General features: G+C 36.3%; 1 protein-coding gene across 1 annotated transcript; it reads left to right on the top strand.

Moving 5' to 3' along the window:
- Positions 1 to 4,466: 4,466 nt before the first annotated feature.
- On the top strand, positions 4,467 to 21,637 carry ASB17 (ankyrin repeat and SOCS box containing 17). Its single transcript, XM_065886509.1, is given in 3 exon segments — positions 4,467 to 4,867; positions 17,596 to 17,875; positions 21,431 to 21,637. Coding segments are annotated over 3 exon segments (888 nt in total).
- The last annotated feature ends 870 nt before the right edge of the window (positions 21,638 to 22,507 follow it).

Here is a 22,507-nt window from a genome sequence, read left to right as displayed (position 1 = left end):
TCTTGGTAAGTCTGGCTAAGGGTTTATCAATTTTGTTTATCTTCTTAAAGAAACGGTTTTAGTTTTATTGATCTTTGCTATTGTTTTCTTTGTTTCTATTTCATTTATTTCTGTTCTGATCTTTATGGTTACTTTCCTTCTACTGACTTTGGGTTTTCTTTGTTCTTTTTCTCTGGTTGCTTCAGGTGCAGGGTTAGATTGTTTATTTGAGATTTTCCTTGTTTCTTGAGGTGAGATTGAATTGCTATAAATTCCCCTCTTAGAACTGCTTTTGCTGCGTCCCATAGGATTTGGGGCATCATGTTTTCGTTGTCACTTGTTTCTATGTATTTTTAAATTTCTTCTTTGATTTCTTCAGTGATATCTTGGTTAATTAGTAGAGCACCATTTAGCCTCCATGTATTTGTGTTTTTCTCAGTTTTTTTCCTGTAACTGATTACCATTCTCACAGCGTTGTGGTCAGAAAAGATGCTTGATACGATTTCAATTTTCTTAAATTTTCTGAGGCTTGATTTGTGACCCAAGATGTGATCTATCCTGAAGAATGTTCCATGTGCACTTGAGAAGAAAGTGTATTCTGCCACTTTCAGGTGGAATGTTCTATAAATATCAGTTAAATCTATCTGGCCTATTGTGTCATTTAAAGCTTGTGTTTCCTTATTGATTTTCTGTTTGAATGATCTGTCCATTGGTGTAAGTGGGGTGTTCAAGTCCCCTACTATTATTGTGTTACTGCCGATTTCCCCTTTCATGATTGTTAGCATTTGCCTTATGTATTTAGGTGCTCCTATGTTGGGTGCGTAAATATTTACAATTGTTATACCTTCTTCTTGGATTGATCCTTTGATCATTATGTAGTGTCCTTCCTTATCTGTTGTAACAGTCTTTATTTTAAAGTCTATTTTATCTGATACTAGTATTGCTATTCCAGCTTTCTTTTGATTTCCATTTGCATGGAATATCTTTTTCCATCCCTTCACTTTCAGTCTGTATGTGTCCCTAGGTCTGAAGTGGGTCTCTTGTAGACAGCATATATATGGGTCATGTTTTTGTATTCATTCACCGAGGCTGTGTCTTTTGCTTGGGACATTTAATCCATTTATATTCAAGGTTATTATCAATATGTATGTTCCTATCACCACTTTCTTAATTGTTTTGGGTTTGTTTTTGTGGGTCTTTTTCATCTCTTGTGTTTACCACCTAGAATAAGTTTCTTTAGCATTTGTTGTAAAGCTGCTTTGGTGGTGCTTAATTCTCTTAGCTTTTGCTTCTCTGAAAAACCTTTGATTTCTCAAATCAAATGAGATACTTGCTGGGTACAGTAATCTTGCTTGTAGGTTTTTCTCTTTCATCACTTTAAGTATATACTGCCACTCCCTTCTGGCCTGCAGTTTCTGCTGAAAAATCAGCTGATAACGTTATGGAGATTCCTTTATATGTTATTTTTTGTTTTTCCCTTAGTGCTTTTATATTTTTTCTTTGAATTTAATTTTTGCTAGTTTGATTAATATGTGTTGTGGATGTTTCTCCTAGGGTTTATCCTGTATGGGACTCTATGGGCTCCCTGGACTTGGGTGACTCTTTTCTTTCCCATGTTGGGGAAGTTTTACACTATAATCTCTTCAAATATTTTCTCAGACCATTTCTTTTTCTCTTCTTCTTCGGGGACCCTATACTTTGAATGTTGGTGTGTTTAGTGTTGCCCAGATGTCTCTGAGATTGCCTTCAATTATCTTCATTCTTTTTTCTTTATTCTGTTTCTTGGCAGTTATTTCCACCATTTCATCTTATAGCTCACTTATTCATTCTCCTGACTCAGTTATTCTGTTATTGCTTCCTTCTAGTGTATTTTTCATTTCAGTTATTGTGTTGTTCATCTCTGTTTGTTCTTTAGTTCTTCTAGATTTTTGTTAAACATTTCTTGTATTGTCTCAGTCCGTGCCTCCATGTTATTTTCGAGACTTTGGATCATCTCTACTATCATTACTCTGAATTATTTTTCAGGTAGATTGCCTATTTCCCCTTCATTTATTTGGTCTTGTAGGATTATACCTTGCTCCTTCATCTGTGAGATATGTTTTTGTCACCCCCCCTCTTTTTTTTTATGAGTGGGACTGTGTTCCTGTCTTACTGGTTGTTTGGCCTGAGGCTTCCAACAGTGGGGCTTGTAGGCTATTGGGTAGAGCTGGGTCTTGGTGCTGAGATGAAGACCTTCAGGAGACCTCACTCCAATGAATATTCCCTAGGGTCTGAGGTTCTCTGTTAGTCCAGTGGTTCGGACTCAGAGCTCCCACCACAGGAGCTTCAGCCTGACCCCTGGTTCATGAACCTAGATCCTGCAAGCTGTGCAGGGCAGCAAAAAAAAAAAAAAAAAAAAAAGGAGAAAAATAACAAAGTAAAGAAAGAAAATTAGACTAGGTAATTAACAGATATGTTAGAAAGAATATAAAAATAAGGGCTTCCCTGGTGGCGCAGTGGTTGAGAGTCTGCCTGCCAATGCAGGGGACATGGGTTCATGCCCCAGTCTGGGAAGATCCCACATGCCGCGGAGCGGCTGCGTCTGTGAGCCATGGCCACTGAGCCTGCACATCCGGAGCCTGTGCTCGGCAACGGGAGAGGCCACAACAGTGAGAGGCCCGCGTACCAAAAAAAAAAAAAAAAGAATACAAAAATAAAAATATAGATGAAACAACAACCAGAAGGTAAAACAGAACCACAGTAGTTAAACAGAGGAGGAGGAAAAAAAAAAAAAAGGTGGAAAGTCCTTGGCTGTGGAGGGCGTGGCCTAAGCAGGGGCGGGGTTTGGGCAGTGGGCATGGCCTATGCTTAGGACTAATGTGTTTATCTTAAGGAGGGAGTTTCACTGGTTCTATTATGTTTCAATTTTTTACAACCTTTATATTTGGTATTATTAAGAAATCAATAAAAATAGTTCAATTAAAAATGTGTTTTTTGAATTAGGGAAAAGAAGAAAAAGAAAGTAGAGGAAAACAACAAAATTCTTAGTTTTTACAAAGATGACAGTATTTATTAGGTTTTATGCTAAAAGAGAGTTTGGATTTTATAAAATACAATATTACTGGAAGTATATTACAGTAAACCTAAAGTTATAACTTCCCTTTACTAAAGAGACATCATTCATGTTATGTAAAGAAAAATATGCAAAAGGAAAAAGAAAATACTTAAATACCTTTAAAATTGCTAATAAATACACTCAAGGTTGTTAAATTTAACAAAGTTGGCTGAAGCATTAACTACAAAATAATGATAAAACAATCTTAACATATTTCTGCTTTATTTTACTGAGACAAGGATGCCATAATAAGCTTGAAGTACTTTTTAAAAAATTAATCAATTAATTAATTTTCAGCTGCATTAGGTTTTTGTTGCTGTGTGTGGGTTTTCTCTAGCTGCGGTGAGCAAGGGCTACTGTTCGTTGCAGTGCGTGGCCTTCTCATTGAGGTGGCTTCTCGTTGCAGAGCATGGGCTCTAGGCAAGTGGGCTTCAGTAGTTGTGGCACACAGGCTCAGTAGTTGTGGCTCGTGGGCTCTAGAGAGCAGGGTCAGTAGTTGTGGTGCACGGGCTTAGTTGCTCCATGGCATGTGGGATCTTGCCGGACCAGGGCTTGAACCTGTGTCCCCTGCATTGGCAGGCGGATTCTTAACCACTGCACCACCAGGGAAACCCCAGCTTGAAGTACTTTTAATGCCCCCACTGTATATATTCTGCCTTATATATAGAGGAATAATCTCTACAAAACTTACAATTCTAAAACAAAGTTTCCAAATTTTGTTTAATATTGTATGACATCTTTTCTCTCTGAGAATTAATACAGTGCCTATTGGCAGGTTTATTAACCTATCTAAGACTTAGTTTCCTCAACTATAACATAGGGAAAATATCCTATGAAGATTAAGTGAGAATGTGCAGTCCTCATGCAGAACATGAGAACAACAGTACTTGAATTTTTTCACTCTATCATTATCTCTTTGTTATATGATAGCCTAAGAAGAATAATCAGTCTGATTATTAATACTATTTTGTCTAATGTATAGACTGTACTTTTAGCACTTGATAAACATCATACTAGCTTGAGTTGAAGTCTTAGAAAGTTAAAAATATATCTTATTATATATATTATATATATAATATATTATATATATTATATATAATATACAATATATATTATATATTATATATTAATATTATATAGCTCTCCCATGTACCATTTCTGTCCAATATGTCTTTCTCAAAGGTCACTAGTTACATATAATATCCCAAATTTCTGATCTATGCTGATGACAGATCTCCATCTATTGTGATGTCATCCAGTACTTGATGGTAATATTTCACATGATATTTATTTCTGGCTACAGTTTAAAGAGCACTTCCTGTTTGTAAAGTAACTCAAGGATTACAGTATGACTTCCTGTGATTTTATTTCTATATCGTTGCCTTAAGTAGCAATGAGTAAATCTTCTAAATTATGTCGAAAGACTTCTTGTCCACAAAGCAATATATTCTGAGATCTCATTGACAAAATTGTTGAAAGACCATCCTTGTAGTTTTTGGGTCAGTGGGGATATCACTGTTATGAACCCAGGATTTATAGAACACTGGCAAAAATTCTGAGGTACAGAGACTTGGATCGGTTTGACCTACTACTCACAGATTATATTGCATTTGTGGAAACATCAAGATACTGTTTTGAACTAAATTCTAATCTTGAATTTACTGAAATATGTGTGAATACAATTCTGTACTGGGTTTTCACCAGAAAAGGTAATCCTGACTTTGTGGAATTGCTCCTCAAGAGGGCAAAAGACTATGTTCAAGACAGAAGTTGTAACCTGGCACTGGTATGGAGGTAATAATCTCATATGTTTTCAACATAAAAGGAGAAAATTTCTCTTTGGGAGGATATACTATTTCTTTTTTTCTAAAATGTATATGCATAGTGACTACATATGGATAAAGAATCCTGACTTGATTGCTCATTCATTTGTTCATTCCTTCATTATTTATTCAATAAAATTTTACCTATATGTAAATTATTATGTACCAATAAATTACTAGTGGTTTGCTCTATAAAACTTATATGTAAGTGTTCAAGGTAATGCAGTGTTACACAACCTAGATTTCTGTAACTAGTCAAAGACATTGTTTTTTGTAATACTGTGATCTCTTCTTTTTGAGAATACTGAGAATGTTTATCTATAAACTATCTAAATTGTCTTTCAAAGTATAATTCAGGATATACACACATATTCACTTAGTCATACTTGTTAAACATAATAATTCCCTATTTTTATGTTAAACATTATAAATTTGATTCCAAATTCTCCAGAATTGAACACAGTGAAAGTCAAATACCTGATTCAATCTGCTATAGAACGAAATTTTCACATTGTCTCAACATGTCAATCTAGCTAATGAATACTACTGAGGATCTTAGAATAAAATGTCCAATATGACCTTGTTGTAGTCTGTAATACAGATTTTAAAGTTACTTAGTTTGCACTAACTGCAATTTAGTCTTTGGTTTTAGGTATTAGTTTGATTAGAACAGTTGTGCATTTATTCATTCATTCAACAAAGTACTTATCACCTTACTATGCATGAGGCACTGTACTAGGCATGATGATAGAACCATGTATTCAATGAAAAACAAGACAGATAAGATCAGTTTAAGACTAAACCAATTTAGATTCTGCCTGAAGCAGAGTTGTTTTCTTGATTGTGTATCACTGTGGTGATGGAGAACCACTGGATTACTTTCCTTAATGATAACCCAAGTACAAAAACTGAGAGCTGAAGTCTTCAATATCAATAAATAAAACTCCAAGTAGTACTTTTTGGTTGTTTTACAACCATTATATTTGTAACTATAGCAGAGATCAGCAGCTTCTAACACTGAGTGTCACTAGCTGGGTTAATTAGTGCCTATGTGTATCCCTGGCAGGCCCATGGGAAAGAAAAATGAAGTAAAACAAAGGAAGAGAGGATAAGTTAAAAAAAAGATTAATGAGGGGCAAGAAGGGAAAACTGAAAGGAAAGAAAGGAAAATGAAAGAAAAACATATGGTGGGACATGATAGAGTGCCATTAACAACTGTCTTAATAAACTGTTTGAAGACTAACAGGTTTTGACTTAGATGCATCCACAAGGTAAAACACATTACAGGCCAATTCTAAGTACCACAATATCTTTAGGATCTTTCAGATTCACAGAATTTTAAATTCAGATGGAACCTAAGAATTCATCAGCAAACCTCCCCTAACCCCTCTTCCTGGGCAGCAACTCCCAGAGTGCATCTCTGGTTGGTGCTCACCTGGTCTCTGCTTGAACAACTCTAGTAGTAGTGAGTTAACTATTTCCTGAGGTAAATCATTCCTTTGCCAGGGACCCTTCTCTTTCCTAGCCACTCATTTTCCCTCAAAGATTTTACCCAGTCCCACGACTTTAAATATTACGATATGCCAATGACTCCCAAATCTTTATCTCCAGCCATGACCTCTCCTCTGAGCTCCAGACTCCTCCTATATGAGGCTGTCTGCTCAACATCTCCACAGAGCATCTCAAATTTAATAGAATCAAAACAGAATACTGATCTTACTCACACTATACCTGCCAACTTGCTCCTTCCCCTGAATTCTGCACTTGATTAATGGCCTCTGTTGCTCAGGCCAAAAATCTAGGATTTATGTTTGCTTCTTCTCTTTCTTTCACAACACATCAGCAAATATTTTTTATTTTATCTCTAAAATATGTAACAATTAGTTATACTTTTCATCTTCTCTGTTTCCAACGTAGGTGAAGCCACCATTGTTCCTTGTCTAGACAACTTCAATAGACTCCTAAAGAGTCTTCCATCTTCCACTCTTCCCTCTTACAATCCATTCTTGACTCAGAAGCCTGAGTGACCTTATAAAAATGTAAAATAGGCCATACTACCCACGCTTACAATCATCCAAAGTTTTCCTACTACAGGTGAAATAAAATTCAAACTCAATAACCATTTTTTAAAACTCCCATATGGGGACTTCTGTGATGGTGCAGTGGGTGAGAGTCTGCCTGCCAATGCAGGGGACACGGGTTCGAGTCCTGGTCCGGGAGGTCCCACGTGACACAGGGCAACTGGGCCCGTGGGCCACAGCTAACAAAGCCCACGCGCCTAGGGCCCATGCTCTGCAGCGGGAGAGGCCACCGCAGTGAGAGGCCCGCACACCCCAACGAGGAGTAGCCCTGGCTCGCCACAACTAGAGAAAGCCCACGCGCAGCAACTAAGACCCAACGCAGCCAAAAATTAAAAAAAAAACAAAAAAAACCTCCCATATGATATGTCCCCAAATCCAATCTCCCGAATTCTAATCTCACGTCATTCTCCCCCTTGAACACTATATTCCAACCACAACATTTGTTGTCCACTGTCTACTCTTGCTAAAAGTAAGCTCCATGAAAGGAGGAACTTTGACTATTGCTTCAGCTTTGAATCCTCATGTCTAGAACTATGCAGATACATAGTAAGTGGTTAATGAAGATTGTGTTGGATGAAAAAATGAATTTTTATACAGCTTTATTAGATTCTTCTTCCTCATAGTGCACTGAATTCTGTCTCCATTTCTCCAACTCTGCCCCCAGAGATATAGAATACAAAGTCTACTCATTCTCTGTCCTGTATGAAAACCTCTCAAATATTTGAACATAGCTATTATGTCCCCATAATAAATACCTTATGTTTCCTATTATCTGTTGTTCTTTATTTCCATAGCAGCATCATTCTTTGGTCACCTTCCCTTGTATACACTCCAGTTTGATAATTTCGCTAATCCAATAATGAGGTGTCTAAATAGGTCTCTGGAGGAGAAGAGACAGAATTAATGAGAGAAAGGAACTTAAGTTTGTTCATTTTTGCAATAAACCTGCAAAAATAAATGTCACAGTATGGAAGACTGTAAGTGGATAAAGAGAGATGACATCATTCAGTTAAAATAACAATAATCATTTATTAAGCATTTTCTAAATACCAGGCACTGTGTTATTTGCTGAGGATACAAAAACAAAGTAGACATATTTCCTGATTTTGGAGAGCTCACAGACTAGTACATAAGCCATAAAAAATTATAATTATACTATAAGTTCAAAAATAGAAGCATATAGAGGTAGAAAGAACAGAGGACGTCGTTAATATTGGGGAGGAGCTGGTATCGGAGAAGGCACTTTAGAAGAGGTGATGTCTTAAATTTATTTTTAAAATGTAAAAAGGAGTTTTCCCTGTCTTTCCCTTGAAGAAATGTAATCTAGGCAGAGAGAGGCTGACTAAAGCCAAGAGAAATACAAACATGTTGTATCCAGTGACTACAGGCAATTCAGCAATTGCTAGAGAGTGAGATGGAAATCAGGTAATAGTGACAGATAAGGCCTAAAAGAGAGCCCTTGAAGGACCTTTGTAGGCCATACCAAGGAATTTGAAATTTATACCATGGGTGATGCCCAATAAGTGAAGGTCTTTTCAGACTTGAAGTATGAAAAGATTCATCAGCTCCCATTTGAAGACTGGACTGTGGTAAGGGAGGGTGCAGCTAGAATTAGGGAGACTAGTTAGTCTCCCTACACTCCAGCTCAAACACTCCAGGTAGAATGGCAGGTCCAGAATTTCTGTAGAGGAAGGGTTGAGGGAAGCAATCTGATTGAAAAGAGGGAGGTGGTTAGAGGACGTGCTTGAAACTGAATTTGCATAGCATGCCCAGTGTGCTAACTAAGATTACATGTGTACTTATAATAGTTTTGGGGGAAGAACTAATCTGCTCTGCCACCATCCCCCACCCCAGTCCCTAGGTAAATCATAATGAGGACTTAAACTAAAAACAACAGCAATAGGGAAAAGAAGAGATATTACTAAATAGAATAACCAGGCATTACAGTAGGTGACTAGAAGTAGAAAATGAAAGAGAAGAGTTACTCTTCAAATTTCTAAATTTTGAGACTCGTTGATGATTGTATTAGCTTCCTTTTGCTGCTGTAACAAAGCTGCCACAAACTTAGTGGCTTAAAATAATATAAATTTATTATTTTATAGTTCTGAAGGTCAGAGTCCAAAATGAGGCTACAAGGGCTAAAATCAAGATGTCACAGGGTGGGTTCCTTCTGGAGGTTCTAAGGGAGAGCCTTAGAGGGCTCTAGCTAGATACTCTAGCTGCCTTTGCCAGCTTCTAGAGCTGCCTACATTCCTTGCTTCATGGTCTCTTCCTCCATCTTCAAAGCCAACACTGTAGTCCTATCTCCTTCACTGGCTCTGCTTCTGTCATTCTCTGACATCTCTTATAAGGACTCTTGTGATTATACTGGGCCCCCCTGGATAATCTCGCACCTCAAGATCCTTATCCTAATTATATCTGCAAAATCCCTTTTGCCATATTGAGAGGCTATTTCAGTCTACCACAATGGTCATGCCACAAATCTATCAAAATTATTACAAGAGGCTACAAAGTCAGTTTTGGATGCATGTGCTTGCATTGCCTAAGGGATATCCAGGTAAAGATGTGCAGTAGGTAGCTATTATGTAGTGTCATCCTTGATGTCTCTCTTTTACATTGCACATCTTAGTCTGTCAGGACATCTGTTGAGTCTACCTTTAAACAATATACAGAATTTGATCATCTCCACTGTTATCACCTAAGTTAAGTGATTTCTCTCCTTCTATTCCATAACAAATTCTCAATAAAGGTGAGATCGTGCTGCTTTTTTTTACTCAAAATCTCCAGTGGCTCTTCCATTCCATTTAGAGTAAAAGATGAAGTTCTTACAGTGATCTGCAAGGCTTTACACGATGTGACATCCCATTATCTCTGTCCTCATTTCCTACTATCCCTCACCCTTTTCACACTTTTAGCCACACAGGCTCCCTTACTCTTCCTCCACCACCCCAGGCACACTCTCCTGCCTTAGGGTTCTTAAATGTCCAAATGGCTAACTTCTTCATCCCCTTCTTCTTTATCTAATGTCACATTTCAGTAGAGCCCTCTCCTATAATCCTATTTAAAATTGGAAAATGCCAAAAGTTCAGGACCAGACACTTTCATGAATTCTACCAAACATTCAAAAAGGACTTAATCCTTCTCAAACCATCCAAAAAACTGAAAAGGAAGGAATGCTCCCAAACTCATTCTATGAGGCCTACGTTAGCCTGATACCAAAAGTAGATAAACGCACTTTGAAAAAAATAATAAAATAAAGTAAAATAAAATTACAGGCCAATATCCCTGATGAACACAGATGCAAACATCCTCAACAAAAGAATAACAAACCAAATTCAACAATACATTAAAAGAATATACACCATGATCAAGTAGAATTTAGTCCAGGGATGCAAGAATGGTTCGATATGTGTAAATCAATCAACCTGATACACCACATTAACAAAACAAAGAATAACACCACATAATCATCTCAATAGAGGCAGAAAAAACATTTGACAAAATTCAACATCCATTTATGATATAAACTCTCAACAAAGTGGGTATAGAGGGAACATACCTCAACATAATAAAGGCTATATATGATAAACTCATTGTTAACATATTATTCAGTTGAAAACCTGCAAGCTTTTCCTCTAAGATCAGGAACAAGAAAAGGATGCCTACTATCACCACTTTTATTCAACATAGTATTGGAAGTCCTAGCCACAGCAAATCAAAAAAGAAAAAGAGACAAAATTGGAAAAATTGGAAAGAAAAAAGTAAAACCGTCAGTATTTGCAGATAACGTGATACTATACAGAGAAAACCCTAAAGAGTCCACAAAAAATTCATTAGAACTAATAAACAAATCCAGTAAAGTTGCAGGATAAAAAATCAATACAGAAATCTATTGCATTTCTAAATGTTACCAACTATTGAAAGAGAAATTAAGAAAACAATCCCATCTATAATTGTATCAAAAGAATAAAACATCTCGCAATAAATTTAACCAAGGAGGTGAAAGACCTGTACTCTGAAAACTATAAGATATTGGGACTTCCCTCGTGGTGCAGGGGTTAAGAATCCGCCTGCCAATGCAGGGGACATGGGTTTGAGCCCTGGTCTGGGAAGATCCCACATGCTGCGGAGCAACTAAGCCTGTGCGCCACAACTACTGAGCCCGCAAGCCACAACTACTGAAGCCCAAGCACCTAGAGCCCATGCTCCGCAACAAGAGAAGCCACTGCAATGAGAAGTCCGCACACTGCAACGAAGATTAGCTCCCTCTTGCTGCAACTAGAGAAAGCCTGTGTACAGCAACAAAGACCCAATGCAGCCAAAATAAATAAATAAACTTACCACAAAAAACCCTATAAAATATTGATGAAAGAAATTGAAGATATTGATGAAATAAATGGAAAGATATACCATGCTCATGGATTCAAAGAATTAACAGTTAAAATGTCCAAACTACGCAAAGCAATCTACAGATTCAATGCAACCCCTATCAGAATAACAATGGTATTCTTCATGAAACTGAAACCAATAATCCTAAAATTTGTATGGAATCTTGAAAGACCATAAACAGCCAAAGCAACCTTTATAAAGAAGAACAAAGCTGGAGGTATCATGCTCCCTGATTTCAAGCTATACTACAAAGCTATAGTCATCAAAAGTGTATAGTACTGGCACAAAAACAGACACATAGATCAATGGAACAGAATAGACAGTCCAAAAATAAACCCATGCTTATATTGTCAATCAATCTATAACAAAGGAGGCAAGAATATACAATGGGGAAAAAATAACATCTTCAATAAATGGTGTTGGGAAAACTGGACAGCTACACACAAGAGAATCAACCTGGACCACTTTCTTACACCATATACAAAAATACACTCAAAATGGTTACAGATCTAAATATAAGACCTGAAACCATAAAACTTCTAGATGAAAACATAGGCAGTATGCAATTTTACATCAGTCTTTGCAATATTTTTTTGGATATGTATCCTTAGGCAAGGGCAACAAAAGCGAAACTAAACGAATGGGACTACATCAAACTAAAAAGCTTTTGGATAGCAAAGGAAACCATCAAAACAATGAAAAGGCAACCTATTGAGTGGTGAGAGTTATGTGCAAACAATATATCCAACCAGTGGTTAATATCTAAAACATATAGGGCTTCCCTGGTGGCACAAGTGGTTGAGAGTCTGCCTGCCGATGCAGGGGACACAGGTTTGTGTCCCCGTCCGGGAAGATCCCACATGCCGCGGAGCAGCTGGGCCCATGAGCCATGGCTGCTGAGCCTGCGTGTCCGGAGCCTGTGCTCCGCAACGGGAGAGGCCACAACAGTGAGAGGCCTGCATACTGAAAAAAAAAAAAAAAAAAAAATCTAAAACATATAAAGAACTCATACAACTCAATATTATAAAAATCAAATTTAAAGAGGTGCAGGGGACCTGAATAGGTATTTTTTTCCAAGGAAGATGTACAGATGGCCTATAGATATGTGAAAAGATGCTCAACATCACTAATCACCAGAGAACTGAAAATTAAAACCATAATGAGGGGGCTTCCCTGGTGGCGCAGCAGTTGAGAATCCGCCTGCCAATGCAAGGGACATGGGTTTGAGCCCTGGTCCGGGAAGGTCCCACATGCCGTGGAGCAACTAAGCCCCTGCACCACAACTACTGAGCCTGCGCTCTAGAGCCCACAAGCCACAACTACTGAGCATGTGTGCCACAACTACTAAAGCCCGCATGCCTAGAGCCTGCACTCCACAACAAGAGAAGCCACTGCAATGAGAAGCCTGTGCACCACAACCAAGAGTAGCCCCCGCTCACCACAACTAGAGAAAGCCCATGTGCAGCAACAAAGACCCAACTCAGCCATAAACAGATAAATAAATAAATAAATAAATAAATTTATAAAACCACAATGAGATATCACCTTCCCCCGTCAGAACACATATTATCAAAAAGACCACCAATAAGTGTTAGTGAAGATATAGAGAAAAGGGAACCCTTGTGCACTGTTGGTGGGAATGTAAATTGGTGCAGCCACTATGGAAAATAGTATGTAGTTTCCTCAAAAAAATTAAAAATAGAGTTACCATATGATCCAGTAATTCTACTTCTGGGTATTTATGTGAAGAAAATGAAAATACTAATTAAAAAAGATACATGCACCCCTATGTTCCTTGCAGCATTATTTACAATAGCCAAGATATGGAAGCAACCTAAGTGTCCATCAATAGATGAATGGATAAAGAAGTGGTGTCTGTGCATATATACATATATACAATGTATTATTACTCAGCCATACAAAAAAATAAAATCTTGCTATTTGTGACAACATGGACAGATTTAGAGGGTATTATGCTAAGTGAAACAAGTCAGATAGAGAAAAACAAATACTGTATGATTTCACTTACATGTGGAATCTAAAAAACAAAACAAAAACCAAAAAGGAAACCGACTCATAGATACAAACTGTTGGTTTCACGGCAGGGGTAGTATGGAATTGGGAAAAATAGGTGAAGGAGATTAAGAGGTACAAACTTCTAGTTATAAAATAAATAGGTCATGGGGATGTAATTTACAGCATAGGGAATATAGTCAATAATATTGTAATAACTTTGTACGGTGATAGATTATTGTGGTGATCAATTCATATTGTGTATAAATATCAAACCACTATGTTATACACCTGAAACCAATATAATATTGCATGTCAACTGAATTTAAATTAAAAAAATAAATAAAATAAAATTGAGAAATGCCCTCACTGCACCTTCCCAGCACTTCCACACTTCTAATCCTGCACTACTTTTTCTTTTTCCCAGAATACTTATCAAACCTTCTAACATATTATGAAATTGGTTTGTTTGCTATGTTCATTCTGTTATATATTGTCTGTTATCCCTCACTACTATATTAGCAAGAAGCGGCATCTTTGTTTTGTTCACTCATATATCCCAAGTACCCAAAAGGGTGCCTGGCATACAGTATGCATTCAGTAAGTATTTGTTGAATAAATTAACAGACAGTAGTTATCATGTTATGGTCATAGATGAAATTGCCTGAGAACAATTAATCAGATGAAAATTAGTCAAAACGCCAAATCTACTTTACCTAGATGTTGAGGGCAGAGGAAGAGGAATCAGTGAAAGAGGGTTGAGAATGAATAGTCAAAGAGGTAGATGCATAACTTGAAGAGAATGGTCCCACGGAGTCATGGGAAAACATCTCAAGAAAGTCAACTGTCAAATATCAAAGATAAAATTATTATGAAGAAAGGTCTATTAAATTGGCAGCTGGAAACCAGAAGAGAAATGCTAGGAAAATTTTTAGAAATAATTATTATAGCTACAAAATGGAATCATTCCCTGCATGTCTATATGGAAATATTATGTCCCATTTCATAAGTGCATATATGACAGGTTTTCAGATACAGAGGGTTCAGTTCATTAACCTCACATTTAAAAATTGATTCTTCCTTTGCTTGCCTCATTCCATCCATATAAGTACTGTAATAATTAACTGTCAGGACAGATTAAGCAAATTTTGGTTTACAATAACATGATCTTTAAACATGAGGATTAATTATATGTCATTTGGGTACAGACTAGACTTTTGAATCTCATTTTAAACCTATTTGAGTTTATACGTTTTCAACATTTTTGGTCCAAAATATCTTCTACAGTAATGTCAATCTTAATATCTTAAAATCAACTAATATCTCTAAATCTTAACAAGGGCCACTTACAGTATTTTTTTCCCCTAAGTCCCGTGAATTCCCATACTTGTAAGTCTCTTAAGGCAAATATCTTCTTAAGAGTTAGCAAGATGAATAAATTAGACTGCTTTTGAAAATGTTAAATGATTGTGCTTCACTAAAATTCTGACTAGGCCCGAAAGCTACAGAATAACTTTAAAATTAATAATAATTTTCAGGATAATGGTAAAAAAAAATCAATTAACATATATTTGAGTATGTACTATGGGCCAAGCATTGTTCTAGGCATTTAGGGATATAAAAGTGTATTAAACAGACAAAGAGTATTGCCCTGTAGAACTTAAAATTTTATAGTTTATCTTGCCCACGCATTGATTTTGAACATAAGAAAATGAAAGATTAGAGATATTAAGCAAGTTGTCCAAAATGATAAGAGCTTAATGGAGCTATGTACAAAATGCCATAGAGTTTATTAGACAGGGTCTTATATGATGAGCAAGACTTGTCCCAGAATTGAAAATGAAAGGGAAGAACATATACAAATCGAAGAAATGTAAAAGAGTTGAATGCAGTGGTGGTTTGGGAAAGTGAATACCAACAATCAGGAGAGGGAATGTAGAAGTAGTTTAGAAGTTCAATTTTGGATATGTGTTGGAAGTATTTGTGAAAAAGATGAGATGTTCAGGACAATAATGATCTGGAGATGACTCTAGGAGAGAGTGTATATATACTTTATACAGAGTTAGAAGGATATATATAGTGCCACTGGTAGAGTGATGACAAAAATCCCACTTCTTAATTTCTAAAACACTATTCTGCACTGCACCATACTATTTTTTTTTTAATCACAAAATCTTGGCATTTCAGAGCTCAGTGAAGCTTTGGAGATAAACTAGTTGGTCTAGTAATTTTCAAACTGTACTTTTTGGAGCTCCTGACAAGAGAATCACCATATGAGAGGTCTCTAGGACCCCAAATACACTTCAACCAAAGAACTCATCTAATACAAAAGATGTATTTTATATAGCTAGTTCTTGCATAACAATATTCCAGTGTTGGTTTATGTTTGTAAATGAAACATTCTTTCCAATCTTTTTATTGCCAAACACCTACTATGACCTTCAAGTATTAGATCCAGGATAACCTACAGGCAATGACTAACCCAGGTAGAGTTAGGTGTCCCTCCTTGGTGTTTCTACAGTTCCCCAAGCATGTTTCTATCGTAGCAATTATCATCTTGTAATGTATTTATTGAATTACTTGTTTGTTTCCCTTACTAGACTATAATAAGCATCTTGAGATCAAGGACTACATCTTCCATCTTTGCATATCTAGTACTCACTACACTCTGGACAAGCCAGTGTTAAATAAATTAGTTAATGAATGGATGAGCAAATGAATACATAAATGCATGAGGAAATGGAGACTCAAAGAAGCTGACTTATTAGTTAGGAGAACTAAAACCTAGAACCTAGAACCTTTAAATCTCTATTGTTTTTAACACTATACCATGTTGCTTCCCATCTTAATTATTTGAAATCTTAAAGTTCTTTTTGAATAATGCTTTTCTTGCTAGGCATAACTGTCCAAAACTAATATTTATAGTTTGTATATGCTGTTCTGCAGAATATATTAGTATTTTATTAGATCAATCAAGAGAATTCCAGAGACAAGGACCTTTAGTGCTAAAAGCCATGTCTACTTGGCCAAATCAAAGCTTGATAATTAATACAAAATTCCCTGTGGTTGATTCTATCATGTCCTATCTACATATAGTGACCAATTCAATAGCAAACATAAATGTCTATTAAATGAAACAATTGCAAGAACTATACACAATTAGAAAAAAATAACATTTTCATTTCTGTCATAAGGGAGGAGAAGTTTTCAAGTCCAGTCATCATATAGCACTCCAGGAAAAACAAGATTTCAGAGAACTCTCAAAACTCTACTGAAGAAGGCAAATTAAATTCTGTCCTTGAGGGACCTGATATGACCCTCATCATAATTTACATTTCTTCAACCTGAAAATACCAACTCTGATTTTATTAAAGTGAAAAAATAGAATTAAGGTAGTTGCACTTATTCCTTTTCAGTCTAATTTTCAAACTCAATTCAATCTCAAGCCTGATAAATGATCAAGAATAACAAAAACAAAAGGGTCACAGAATTCTGTTCTATTAATAAAGCGAAATAAAAAAGTCTGTCCCTCTTTTCCATTTTAGATTTTCCAGAGCTATATCAGTTTCCATATATCAATATTAGTTATTAGAACTATATCAATATTAGAACTATATCAATATTAGTTCTAATCACTATGGATTTCTCAAATGAGAAACAGAATTGCTATTACTAAAACTAAACACTTTCCACACATTGTAAATCTTTTTGTTTGTTTGTTTTTACAAGTGTAAACGGGATTTAAGTGTGTAGTACAGTTTTCTTATTTTTTTTTTTTTTTTTTTTTTTTTTTTTTTTTTTTTGCGGTACACAGGCCTCTCACCGCTGTGGCTTCGCCTGATGCGGAGCACAGGCTCCGGACGCGCAGGCTCAGCGGCCATGGCTCACGGGCCCAGCCACTCCGCGGCACGTGGGATCTTCCCGTACCGGGGCACGAACCCGTGTCCCCTGCATCGGCAGGCGGACTCTCAACCACTGTGCCACCAGGGAAGCCCCCCAGTTTTCTTATTTTTTGACCTTCAGGTTGGCCTAGGTTCGGAGTGGAAAACTCTTTTTAAGACATACTATATATAAAGGAGAAGTTACATTAATGTTATTTAAAATATTTACTATTTAAGATAATACTATTATTTTCCCTTTACTGTTAAGACAAAGTTTTTACCACATTTCTTAATTCTATATTCAATGAGGTTTTTCTTGTTTGTCTGATTCACAGAACTTTCACACCAGTATACTGTCCAAGCCCATTAAGTGGAATCACACCTCTACTTTACGTAGCTCAGATGAGACAATCCAGTATCTTAAAAATACTCCTGCAATATGGAATCGTAGAAAGAGAAAAAAACCCTATCAACATTGTGTTAACAATATTGCTTTACTCCTCAAGAGTGAGAATAATGGTTGATCATGAACTGGTAGACGTCCAGGAAGATGCCAAAAAATGTTTAGTGATTTGTTCCAGAGTGCTTTCTGTCATTTCAACCAGGGAAATAGAGGTAAGCAAAGTACTGTACTTTGGGTGTGGGCTCAAATATTGATCAATTTTAAGATAAAATTGTGAGGCAAGAATAATTTTTCATCTATCAATCCAGTGAATCACTGAGTATATGCTTATAAATTAAAAATAGTCAAAATTCTAATTATCTTGAGCATTAGCTCTTTTATTTCATAATTTTATGTCTTCTAAATATGAAATAATTTTAAGTTAGTATAGTTTATTTTAGTAGTTATTAAGTAGATGTATGTTATTATATTCTAATTACATAATAACCTGTTTATTAGGATTTCTATGTCTCAAAAACAGAACAGTGCTTCCCTCGTGGCTCAGTGGTTAAGAATCTGCCTGCCAATGCAGGGGACACGGGTTTGAGCCCTGGTCCGGGAAGATCCCACATGCCGCGGAGCAACTAAGCCTGTGCACAACTACTGAGCCCGCGAGCCGCCACTACTGAGCCCACAAGCCTAGAGCCCATGCTCTGCAACAAGAGAAGCCACCGCGATGAGAAGTCCATGCACTGCAATGAAGAGTAGCCCTCACTCACCATAACTAGAGAAAGTCCACGCGCAGCAACAAAGACCCAACGCAGGCAAAAATAAATAAATTAAATTTAAAAACAAAAACAAAACAGAACAAATTAAACTTTTAACAGACTTCTTTTCCAATAGAATATTGTAAAATCAAAGTTACATTTCTCCCCACTATAATCACATACCAAGAAACATATTTTCCTTTTCAAAATTCCTGAACAATTTTAAGCATGAAAATATAAAGGCTTTAAATATTTGCTCAATTGAAAATATCTATCCCTCAGAAATGTGAAGAGTTTCTCCTTGATAAGGTTTAAAAAAAAAAATCAAGCACATGAAGGGCATGTTTATCCTGTCAAAATGAACTGCAAGTTTCAGCATCAAATTGTATCATGTCTATTAGTATCAAGAAATAAGTCTAAGATAGACAACTGATGGGAACATACTGTACAGCACAGGGAACTCTACTTAATGCACTGTAGTGCCCTAAATGGAGGGGATATATGTATATGTATAACTGTTCCATTTTGCTGTGCAGTAGAAGCTAACACAACATTGTAAAGCAACTATACTCCAATAAAAATTAATTTTAAAAAAGAGAAATAAGTCTGCATAAGGTAAAGAAAGCTACCCCTATAAATTTAAACCAGTCAAAGTACCAAGGAATCTAGCAGTTCCCCTTATCTTTAAAGGTGTGACTTCAGAAATAAACTCCTAAGAAATATAGTTCTGTTGGGTCTTTAATTTTTTTAAGCTTTAACAATGCATATCAATCAACCATGCCTGGGCCAACTGTAAGGACAGCAAATTCGTCAAATTATTTTGGCAACCAATTTTTTTTTAAGCATTTTTTTAAAAAAATTATTTTATTTATCTATTTTTGTCTGCATTGGGTCTTCGTTGCTGCGCATGGGCTTTCTCTAGTTGTGGCAAGCGGGGGCTACTCTTGGTTGTGGTCTGCGGACTTCTCATTGCGGTGGCTTCTCTTGTTGTGGAACACGGGCTCTAGGTGTGTGGGCTTCAATAATTGCAGCTCATGGGCTCAGTAGTTGTGACTCACAGGCTCTACAGCGCAGGCTCAGTAGTTGTGGCACACGGGCTTAGTTGCTCCACGGCATGTGGGATCTTCCCAGACCAGGGCTCGAAACTGTGTCCCCTGCATTGGCAGGCAGATTCTTAACCATTGTGCCACAAGGGAAGCCCTGGCACCAAATTTTGTGTTTTTGTTTTTATGGCTGCACCACATGGCATGTGGAATCTTAGTTTAGTTCGCTGACCAGGGATTGAACCCACGCCACCTGTACTGGAAGCACAGACTCTTAACCACTGGACTGCCAGAGAAGTCCTTGGCAACTAATTTTTAAAACAAAAAAATAAAAAAAATTTTTTTTGCTTCTTTACTTATACAATGGAATATTACTCAGCCATAAAAAGAAAAGAAATTGAGTTATTTGTAGTGAGGTGGATGGACCTAGAGTCTGTCATACAGAGTGAAGTAAGTCAGAAAGAGAAAAACAAATACCGTATGCTAACACATATATATGGAATCTAAAAAAAAAAGAAATGGTTCTGAAGAACCTAGGGGCAGGACAGGAATAAAGATGCAGACATAGAGAAGGGACTTGAGGACACGAGGAGGGGGAAGGGTAAGCTGGGACGAAGTGAGAGAGTGGCATGGACATATATAAACTACCAAATGTAAAACAGAGAGCTAGTGGAAAGCAGCCACATAGCAGAGGGAGACCAGCTTGGTGCTTTGTGACCACCTAGATGGGTGGGATAGGGAGGGTGGGAGGGAGACACAAGAGGGAGGAGAAAGGGGGATGTACATACATGTATAGCTGATTCACTTTGTTATACAGCAGAAACTGACACACCATTGTAAAGCAATTATACTCCAATAAAAATGTTAAAAAATTTTTTTTGCTTCTTTAGTAATTTGCTTGTCCTTGTCCAGTGTTAGTCCTGCACATTTTTTATAGGACATATCGATTCTCAACCAGGTCCATGAATGCTATTGCTGAGGTACACTCAAAATAGCAGAGTACTAGGAGAGAATGAGTTGATCAAAATCACCTGAGTGGCAAAGGAGTTAAAGTTGGATTCCAATCAATTTCAGCTTAATAAGTGAAGTAGCATTGAGCAATAAGGTGAAAAATGGCATAAAAACCAGCTTAAAGAACTCTAAATAACCCTGCTTTTCATTTCCACATTTGCCAGTTTTATTGTAAATATATGTTTAGATATCTTTACTTCTAGACCACAGTTCTGTGATTGCAGAGGCTATGTCTATTTTGCGTAGCCTAGCAATTATCCCAAGCACCAAGGTCAATGCTGAGTATACATGAGATATTCTTTAAATAATTGTTTATTGGACAATGAAAAATTATATATCACTTAAGTTAAAGTGGCATGTAGTCTGTAGAGTGTAGGTTCTTCTGGAGAAGTACCTCTATAACACAGCAATGTCTTTTACTTCTAAATCAGCCTAATAACATTTGGCTTCTAGAACTAAATCTTTAAAAGGGTAGCTTAACTAAAACGTAAAAAGTTATCTTCGTGTGTTAGGTCTTCTCATGATTCAGCAGTATGTAGTTTTACTCTACAATGGTTGGAATCACCTGGTGGAACTTTTAGGATTTATGTTATCTGTGCCCAACCCCACACTAACTAAATCAGAAATTCTGGAGTAGAACCTCAGATTAATATTTTCTAAAGTCTCCTAGAAAATTCCAGTCAAACTGGTCAAATTGGCAACACTACTCTAGAAGAAGCTAATAAACCATAAGTGTATGATCTGTCTAAAATTAAAAACATACAGATTCATTGTTGTAAGAAATAATGTTTTGTGTCCTTAGACACATTAAACCTTATATATGATTGGGGGAATAAAATGGGAGTAAAAGTTCTTGCCTCGAGTGAAAATGTTTTAAAAAAATATTATAAGGGTTAAATAAATTTAAGATGCATCTTGTGAATTCAAATAAAACAATTAAAATGTTTATAATTTCCCTTTTCTTTAGACACAGCTAAGTTTAGGAAGACGTCCAATTATTTCAAATTGGCTGGACTACATTCCTTCAACAAGATACAAAGATCCATGTGAACCATTACATCTTTGCAGAATAACCATCAGGGCTCAACTACTGACCAACAGTATGCTCCCAAATGGAATATTTTCACTTCTAATTCCTGTTCGTCTACAGAACTACCTGAATTTAGAATGCTAATGCACGTCATTTTCTTCATTCTTTAAGGACGCTCACTGTTGTATGGTTTAGAAGTTAATAAACTATTAACTTCACACAAATTTTTACTGCATTGAACATTCCATTAGAAAATATATTTTCACATGACACCCTAAATGCATCACATTTAAATTAACATATGGCTCTACCCATTAACTTTCTATACAGTGTAACAAATTATATGCATTTTAAAAATATTTTAGATTTATGCTTTTATTCTGTTTTTAAAAGTTGTTTTCGGCCTTAGAGTATTCTTGTTACTTGTGGAAAATCTGGTCATATTAATATTCTGAACTCTGAAGCTCTTATTTTTAGTATGTCCTAAGTTAGGTAAATATTATTTTATATTTTGTATCCAGAATAACAAATGTTTATTGAGTTATTTTGCAAATAAAACACTGTGTTTGGTAGTAGGGAATAATTAATGAAATTAAGAGGTGATCCCTTCCTTGAGAGAAGAATTTATAATTCTGTAGCATCTGTGGTCACAAATTACACAAGGGAATAGGATGACAGAAATGGATTATATTTGGACCTAATTAGCCTTAAGTTACAACGTGGAACTTGGGTGTTTTGGTATGTGATACCCCTAATACTAGCCCAGCAGTATTTTTTTAATGAGATATAATTGTGTAAACCAAAATAGTTTCAGGTATATAACAGAATGATTCAATAAATTTATATACCGTGAAATAATCACCACAATAAGTCTAGTTAACACCCATCATCACACATAGTTACAAGTTTTTTTTCTTGTGATGAGAACTCAAGATGTACTCTCTTAGTAACTTTCAAATATATAATAACAATATTATTAACTATAGTCACCATGCTGTACATTACATGCCCAGG

This window comes from Phocoena phocoena, chromosome 1 (assembly GCF_963924675.1).
Source record: "Phocoena phocoena chromosome 1, mPhoPho1.1, whole genome shotgun sequence".
NCBI classification, from domain to species: Eukaryota; Metazoa; Chordata; class Mammalia; order Artiodactyla; family Phocoenidae; genus Phocoena; species Phocoena phocoena.
The sequence above is the reverse complement of the archived record's forward strand: the minus strand, read 5'-3'. Positions and strand labels throughout refer to the sequence as shown.